This window comes from Drosophila rhopaloa, unplaced genomic scaffold (assembly GCF_018152115.1).
Source record: "Drosophila rhopaloa isolate 14029-0021.01 unplaced genomic scaffold, ASM1815211v1 contig_2, whole genome shotgun sequence".
Lineage (NCBI taxonomy): Eukaryota > Metazoa > Arthropoda > Insecta > Diptera > Drosophilidae > Drosophila > Drosophila rhopaloa.
Window position 1 is genome coordinate 19319007 of NW_025335083.1, and position 8893 is coordinate 19327899.

At 40.4% G+C, this 8893-nt stretch overlaps 3 protein-coding genes across 4 annotated transcripts; all 3 read left to right on the forward strand.

Moving 5' to 3' along the window:
* Positions 1–484: 484 nt before the first annotated feature.
* Positions 485–1233, forward strand: LOC108040956 (annexin A7). The gene is made up of 3 exons (XM_017118673.1): positions 485–567; positions 637–730; positions 847–1233. The coding sequence occupies exons 1-3, from the start codon at positions 490–492 to the stop codon at positions 1167–1169; spliced, it is 495 nt and encodes a 164-aa protein (XP_016974162.1). The 5' UTR covers positions 485–489; the 3' UTR covers positions 1170–1233.
* Positions 1234–1421: 188 nt separating this feature from the next.
* Positions 1422–2606, forward strand: LOC108040954 (proline-rich proteoglycan 2-like). 2 transcript variants are annotated; one of them, XM_044460196.1, is made up of 5 exons: positions 1422–1526; positions 1609–2008; positions 2069–2146; positions 2207–2284; positions 2348–2606. In XM_044460196.1, the coding sequence occupies exons 1-5, from the start codon at positions 1446–1448 to the stop codon at positions 2500–2502; spliced, it is 792 nt and encodes a 263-aa protein (XP_044316131.1). In that variant the 5' UTR covers positions 1422–1445; the 3' UTR covers positions 2503–2606. The 2 variants fall into 2 exon arrangements, with proteins under 2 accessions (XP_044316131.1, XP_044316132.1); XM_044460197.1 differs by lacking the exon at positions 1422–1526 and having other exon boundaries at positions 1657–2008.
* Positions 2607–6461: 3855 nt separating this feature from the next.
* On the forward strand, positions 6462–8304 carry LOC108040946 (trypsin-1). Its single transcript, XM_017118663.1, has 3 exons — positions 6462–6678; positions 7149–7540; positions 7894–8304. The coding sequence occupies exons 1-3, from the start codon at positions 6483–6485 to the stop codon at positions 8245–8247; spliced, it is 942 nt and encodes a 313-aa protein (XP_016974152.1). The 5' UTR covers positions 6462–6482; the 3' UTR covers positions 8248–8304.
* Positions 8305–8893: the final 589 nt, after the last annotated feature.

Sequence of the window (8893 nt, forward strand, 5' to 3'; positions counted from 1 at the left end):
CACAATCCACGGCACAGCCCTTTCTGGGCAGCCCCGATTGCCATCTCGGGATCAGGGATCTGGGGGATCTGGGGGATTTGTGGGATCTGGGGGTTATGCGGTGCCCAACAGCGTGTGCGTGTTTATAACTCAAATGAGCAATTACCTTACAAAGGATTTTGTGTAGGAACGGCCGCTGTTGTCGTGGCTTTTAATAAACTCTTCAAGATCGCTGCACAGTGGTCAAAGTTGCCTCAAAAAGTATTAGAATTCTCAGCAGCAAAATAAATCATGTGCATACAGATCAACAAGTATAAATGAGACAAATAATAAAGATGCTGATTTTTCAGGGTTTAACATTCCTACGTTTTAATCCTAACAATTTTAAATTTCATGCACGAAATTTAAGGGGCAATACTAGTAACTCAGTGGAACATTCAATTTTTCATGGTTCCCAATTAAATTTATTTTCTGTCATTTCAGTTTTAGTAATTGGAATGATAGCACGAAATGTGGAAGTGGAACCATGTTATTATACTTTTTTTCATATGGCCAACCAGTCAAGGACTTGAAAATAAAACTCCTTCTGTAAGATCAACTTAAGTGTATTTATTCAAGTTGATAAAATAACTTTTCTACTCCAATTTACCGACTCAGATCGATTCAAAGTTGCCAAAGGAAGTACCCAATTCGGAAACATTCAGCAGCAACAAGGCCAAAAATAATAATGATGGGAGATTGAAATATAAAAGTGAGTTAGACGAGCTAGATAATTGCTATCGAAACTAATGACTGACACTCCTTGCCCAAAACCTACACCTAAACCCAATTCTAATTCAAAAACTCAACCTTTTTCTAATCCTGCAGCTGCACCCATAATTAAGTATGTGTATTATCCCTACCCATATCCAATGTATCCTCAATTCCCACCAAACGGAAACTATCCGCCAAAAGGAAGCTATCCACCAAACGGAAACTATCCACCAAACGGAAAAAATCCAAACCCATGGAACCCTTGGGGACAAAATGGAATCAATCCATACCCACCGCCTAAATTTCCTGCACCCTCCGGTTGGAAACCACCTGGACCGATGGCTCCTCCAAACTCACCTTCTGGTTTACCCGCACAGCCAGGCGAGAATTTATCTCCACTGGAGAATCAAAATATATTTAATATTAAAACAGCTTAATAATATCCCTGGCACCACCAGGAGCACAATTTTCTAAAATAAAGATAATTACTGTGTCCGATAATTTGCGTTTTTTATTACTTTGATAAGGGAAAAATATAAAACTTTTTAAATTTATGGATAAGGATGAACGATCGAGTACAAGCTTAACAATATAATTAGACGTTAATAATTGATTAACATTTTACAAATTAGATGCGGTAAGAAATCAAAGCATGGTGAAATAAGAGATTACTGGTTTTATTGTAGATTTTGCCATACCAGCAACTACACGAAATGTCCAAGTGGAATCTTTTGGTAGTAGTTATTTTTGTACTAGTGCCACGTAAGCACAGTCTTGATAAAAATGATTCATCGGTAAGTGCGAGTTAACACTAGTTTTAATAATAACTTTATTTAAATTCATTTATTTTATTTGAAAAAAAATGTATTTAATCAGGACGTTATAAAAGTCAGATCGCCCTTTGATCATTTTGCCTATATACCTGACTTCGTGCCCACTGTTGCGCCTCCCCGTCCCCGTCCTTCACCTACTACTGCTCCTCCAACTCCAAATCCTTTGCTTGTTCCATATCCATATCCCTATCCTTATCCGTACCCTGCATATCCATGGCATCCATCAAACGGAAAGTATCCACACTACCCACCAAATGGAGCGATTCCAAACTATCCACCGAATGGAGCGATTCCAAACTTTCCACCGAATGGAGCGATTCCAAACTTTCCACCGAATGGAGCGATTCCAAACTACCCACCGAAAGGAACTTTCCCTGGGTATCCACCAAACGGAACCTATCCAAGCTTTCCACATCCACCAAATGGAAAATATCCACCATTTGGTAAGTACCCATAATAATGGTTCCTGGAGGACATAATACCTTAATCCCCATTCACACCAGGAACGTTCCCTGGGTATCCACCAAACGGAACCTATCCAAGCTTTCCACATCCACCAAATGGAAAATATCCACCATTTGGTAAGTACCCATAATAATGGTTCCTGGAGGACATAATACCTTAATCCCCATTCACACCAGGAACGTTCCCTGGGTATCCACCAAACGGAACCTATCCAAGCTTTCCACATCCACCAAATGGAAAATATCCACCATTTGGTAAGTACCGATAATAATGGTTCCTGGAGGACATAATACCTTAATCCCCATTCACACCATCAGGATTACCCCCAGGTGGGATTCCACCAAGACCGGCGATTCCCTCATTCTCACATCCAAACTTACCTCCACCCGCACGCTGGCCTTCACCTCAACCCGTGAATATCAATATAAATGAAATAATATTTGGTAAGAAAGGACGCAAAGGCCGCAATTAAAAATCGGATGAAATTCCGAAAGGTTCTATCAATGTTTCCTTCAAAAACCAATAATAAGTAATGTTCTAGGCTGTATAAAAGACTGGAATGTATATGAAAAGGAATTCTTTTTATTTGCCAAATTTTTCTAGTTCGGTAACCATTATTTTGTGTAGACCCTGCGACCACTGTGCGCTTTTAAAGTGTCTCGCGTTTGGCGTTGACTTGTGAGAAAGCTGGGCCGGCAGGGGCGAAATATTTTCGAATTTTCACAACACGTCACACGACAGCAGCCCCAGAAGGGGAGGGCATACGTGGATGGGGACTGTCGGACTGGGAGTGAGGCCCTTGGCAGGCTGAGGGATTGGGAAATGCAGATGGAGAGGTTGCCCAGTCAGAATCTGAATCTGATTCTCAACCTGAAGCTGAGGCTGAAGCTGTAGCTGATGCTGGATGCTGCGGCCGGCACCCGCACGCTCATGGCTTGTATTTGGCTTGTTAACTGCGCTTGTTTACTTTATGTTAAATTAAGTTGAGAATCGTGCAATGCAAATCAGTGCGCAGTGCCAGCCGGAAAAGTCAGACCCCAGCCAGACGAAGTCGCAGTCCGAGCTGGAGCCGCATACAATTTTCCAACTCTTTTCTAATTGCCAAGCCGACGAGCGGGTTCTCGAGGAGAGGAGTTCACTGATTGCTTTGCATACGAAATGAATTAATGTCATTGAGGAAGAAGATGTTGCCAGTTGGCACTGCAGGGGCCGATTCTCCGGTAGCCGAAGACGATTCTTGCAGACCGCACTTCCCTTCTCCTCTCTTCTATTCTTTAGTTTCCAAGTCGGCCTGGTACTAATTTGAATTACAGTGCACCAGGCTCAAGACCAGCTTCCTTTTCATTATCTAAGGGTCTAAGACTTCATTGCTGGCAGTTATCAAATGCAGCACATCAGGCGAACCAACAGAGCAGACTCAGAGTCAGTCTGAGAATTCAAAGACAGATGTCTGCCCGACTGCACTCAAAAAAAATTTTTCTTAGTTTTAGAACTATTTGATTAAGATAATAGATGAAAGCTCAGAGAAAATATTTATGTTTGGTTAACTTAAAAAACTTTTAAAAACAGATAATTAAGTTTAAAAAATAAATAATAAATCTTCTGACTTATAAATAGTATTTAAGTACCTAACGTTCACTAGTTCAAACTGTGTAATCTTAATTAGATTGAATGTACTTATATTTTAAAGTTCAATTGCATATATATTTAAGTGTATTTTTAGACACCATTTTTTTTTTTAAAAAAAAGGGTGATAAAATGGAGATAACTTTAGGAAATATATTTCTTACTTTGTAGTATTTGATTTTGACTTTTTAAATTTAAACTTCTTGTAGTCTTATAGTCCCTTTTTTTTATAGTGTAGAAGCAATTCTGGGCGCTCTCTTATTCTCACTCGACATCTTTCTCCGACTTCTTCCCAGCTGGAGTCGTCGTCGCCGTCACACACAATAATTAAAATCTTTGCCTTTGCCGTGATTGTTTCCACCGCCGAGATAAGTGCGGCAACAACTGCAGCAGCAACTGCAGCAGCAACTGCAGCAGCAACTGCAGCAGCAACTGCAGCAGCAACTGCAAGCTGCAAGTTGCAACTGCAACTGCCGCTTAGATAATGCAATGCAATTCAGTTCTTATGCAAATTTATGAGTGACTGACTGAGTGACTCTGACGGGCAACTGCCACCGGGCGAAAAGCAAGTGAATGGCATGCCGTTCAACCTTTCTAACTTGGGTTAGAGTTTGGCATCCTCGGTCTTTTGCTTTGTTCTCCAGTCAGCCGCTTGGTTCAATGATCTGCATCTCTATAAGCGATTCCTGCTGCGTGTTTGTCACTCAACCACGCCCCCCGGAGGTCGGGGGGAAGAATTGTGGAATTTCGCCTGCTGAAAGCATAATGACCCTGTTGAAATCTGCAATCTTTTCATTGTTCTGTTTTCTGGCAATTACAATTGCAACAATTAGATGCGAGTTGCATTTGCATATCTCTGATGCTTTCTATGATTAAGCTGTGCTTTTAACTAATGAGTCTGGGCCAAGTTTGTGGCACTACAAGATCGGGCTTTTATAAATTATGCTAATTTCGCGAAGAGAAACAAATTTCTAAAGCTGCCTAAATTTGCATGAGCTCAAGGTTTGCATAAGAGTAAAAGTTATTTATGTGGGGAAGCCAAACGAAACAAGCCATAATAAATTAATCTGTTAATGTAAATATTAGGCTATTAGCTTTTGGCGATTTAGATATGTGTATCTGACCGATTTTACATATTTCTGGGACAGTAACTAAATCTATCATTTTTAATGGGTTTTTGGCAGATTTATGTCTTAAATATTGGGTCACTGTCCCTAAATCTCAACACAATTTATTCCATACCCATTTGTGTTCTTGCATATGTTATTTTTGAAGAGCATGTGCAGCATGAATGTAAGTGCCACATGTTGCATAATTTCAAGCAGCACGCAATTTTTCAACGCGCTGCTTTTATTAATTTATATTTTTTGGGCGTTTGGATGGACGACACTGGGCCCGCAGGCGAATCAATTTCGAAGCCAATCCAAGTTGGGGAATAATGAAAAGAGGGCGACGACGACGACATTCCACACAAAGAAATATGATCGAGGAGCCGGCAGCAGGAGCTGGAGGAATAACTTGTCCCTGGTTCTGGTTGCGTTTTGTAAATTATGCCGAAAAGCAAAACCCCACATCCACATCGCAAAGCCTTATAAATTATTCCCGGCTGCAGCAGCGTGAAAGCGGGCGTTTGCCTCCGGTTAATGATGATACCGGATAACCGGCACTTAAAGGATATTTATGCTGCACTGCCGGTCAGATCGCAATGCGATCGAGTGCCGCGAATGAGGTGAAAGAGACACTCGAGTGGGCCAGCCAGAATCCGCCAACTCAGCGCCCGAGTTTATTTTGGCCAGATCCGTCGGGTCAGAGGCGCTGTCGATGACGATGCCTAAGCCTCTCCAGATGCGCATTAAAAGTCCATTAAAAAAAGCGACGGGTGGCGGGCCGAAAAGTGGTGAACTCGCTTGAGTTTGCTCCACTTTCATGAATATGCAAAGCTATAAGGGAAAATCTTACAAAAGTCAGGCGAATTATAAATACTCTTAGGTAGACCCCTTTTAATTTTGATAAAAAATTGTAAGTAAAGCATAAGTTTTTAATGATATAAATCTAGTAAAGGCTTCCTTTAAATGTTATATAATAAAAGCTGATTTCTCGGTATGATTCTTAATTTATTAAAATCTGAGAAGAATTGTACCCTCTTTTGGTTATAAGTCAATTAAAAAATGTTTATGAGGGATGTAATGTGGAAAGTACTTTAGAAGATACGTTTTTTTAATTTATGAATGATTTTAAGCCAATTTAAAAAATAGTTTGTGTCCCTTTCCAAATAACAAAGAAATATTACCAAAACACATGTAACAGTTTGTATAACCCTCCCAAGAAAATAAGACCAGTCATTGGATGATCTTGCTGGTTTCAGTTTTATCCTACAACAAATAATTGAATTTCCCCATTCGATCATTCCCAATAACCCACTTTTTTCGCATTACACTTTTAAAAACCTTCCGTAAGTGTATAATTTAAGTGATATTAAAAGTTTATTTGCCCTTTTGGCAAGTTGTTCTGGATGAAAATGATGATTTGTACAGAGCCAAAAATACAAAGCCCTCCACACTTGAGAACCGCAAGGTGAGCGTGTGTGCGGCGCTATAAAGTGTTATGCAAATAAGGCGCTGCCAAACAAAGAAAGCGGAGAAAGAAAGAGGAGGAAAGGAAAGAAAGATGCGCACGCTGCTTATACAAGCAATAAAACATTCATATTTTTAGTTTTATTAAAAAAGCGATCGCGTTGATCGCGATCTCCCATCGTTGGGGGCCTATAAGTAGCCGGCGTTTGGCAAACCACTCTGTCACTTTCCTCAGAAGTAAACTCCGGACAAGATGCGTAGTCACCTGGCCCTGCCGCTCCTGCTGCTGGGCATCAGCCTCACCCTGGCCCAGTACCAGTACCAGGCCCCCCACCAAACCCTGGCCCAGCAGTTCGCCGATGTCGTCGACGTCTCCGATCCTGCGGAGAAGGCCCTGAAAGCTCGACCAGTGAAGAATCGCAACCAGTGCACCACCAAGCAGAACTGCTGTGAGTACAAAAAAAACCCTGTAGAGAAATAATTTAGGTATCCTGTTTAGAAGTCTTTGTTAGCTTTGAGGAATCTCATTTACTATTATAGTCTTCATTAAGATTTATTTATTTAAACTGTTTATAAAGTAAATAGTGGTATCTTTAAAATAGAATAATATTGACCAATTTACTATCATTGTAGCTTGTAGGTTTTCTATTATTATTGTTTCATATGGTTTTAAAAATACTTCAGAAAGTTTTTCGGATACATCAGTCTAACAGTAATATTTTTTAAATTCCGATATATTGGATTTAAATTTTGCCATTTTTCGGGATCTATATTATGAACAAAATATATGTATATAATACAAATTTGGACAATAACAATAATCATATAAATTTAAATATCAATGAAAACTTTTGTTTTTTCGTGCTTTAAAAAACTAACTTAAAATATTTAATCATTTTCCTTTAATTTCATTTACCAGTCTGCGGCACCCCGAATGTCAACCGAATTGTGGGTGGACAGCAGGTTCGCTCCAACAAATATCCGTGGACCGCCCAGCTGGTCAAGGGTCGTCACTATCCCCGTCTCTTCTGCGGTGGTACCCTGATCAACGATCGCTATGTGCTGACCGCTGCCCATTGTATGTACGGAAATAAGGATCAGATCACCGTTCGGCTGCTCCAGATCGACAGATCCTCCCGGGATCCTGGTATTGTGCGCAAGGTGGTGAAGTCCACTGTCCATCCGAACTACGATCCCAACAAGATTGTCAACGACGTGGCCCTGCTGCAACTGGAGTCCCCTGTCCCACTGACCGGAAACATGCGTCCAATTTGCCTGCCCGACGCCAATCACAACTTCGATGGCAAGACCGTGAGTACAAGTTTTCATTTATTTTAAATATTATGTATTTATGGCTCTATAAAAAATATTTGTATTAAAAGGTAGGCGGCAGTTATTAAGCTCTTTAAAATATAAGACTAGAGCTCTTAAAATTGATTAAAATATTATAGAAAGCAATCAATACAAATATAAATAACTACTTAAAGTATTTTAGATTGATACATTTTTTAAGGCTTTGAAGATCCAAATAAGAATTCTTATCGTGTCTGCCAAATTTTATATTGATAACACTATATTTTGTAACTACTTGGATTTTAAAACAAACTTATTATTCATTATTTTTTGTATTTAAACCTAATTTTTTGAATTCGAAATCTTTTTAGGCTGTGGTCGCTGGTTGGGGTCTGATCAAGGAGGGCGGAGTGACCTCCAACTATCTGCAGGAGGTTAGTGTGCCCGTGATTACCAACGCTCAGTGTCGACAGACGCGCTACAAGAACAGCATCGTTGATGTGATGCTCTGCGCAGGATTGGTGCAACAGGGTGGCAAGGACGCCTGCCAGGGCGACAGTGGTGGCCCACTGATCGTCAACGAGGGTCGCTACAAGCTCGCCGGCGTGGTGTCCTTCGGCTACGGATGTGCCCAGAAGAACGCCCCGGGTGTCTATGCCAGGGTCAGCAAATTCTTAGACTGGATCCAGAAGAACACCGCCGACGGCTGCTACTGCCAGAGCTAGATCTTCCCCTAAAATAACTCATTTGCTTGTCACATTCCTAAATTATTCTAAATTATTGAAAAGAAATTCACATGAAATAAATTCATCTTATACTTTGAAACAGTGTTTATTATATCCTTGTTTATCAATTCTAGGTTGGTTTGGAACAATTTATTTTCTAACCGATTTTCTCATTATACCCTTGCAGAGGGTATTATAATTTCAGTCAAAAGTTTGCAACGCAGTGAAGGAGACATTTCCGACCCTATAAAGTATATATATTCTTGATCAGCATCACCAGGAGAGTCGATCTAGCCATGTCCGTCTGTCCGTCCGTCTGTCCGTCTGTCCGTCTGTCCGTCCGTTTCTACGCAAACTAGTCCCTCAGTTTTAAAGCTATCTGCTTGAAACTTTCCCAAAAGTTGTCTTTCTATTGCAGGTAGTATATAAGTCGGAACGAGCCGGATCGGGCCACTATATCATATAGCTGCCATATAACTGAACGATCGGAAATGCCATATCTTTGGTGTTTTTAAAGTTAGGAAGTTGGGATTTTCTATGGGTTTTATTTTTGGCTAATAAATCCGACCTCCCAAATTTCATAAGGATCGGACGACTATATCCTATAGCTGCCATATAACTGATTGATCGGAAATGCCATAACATT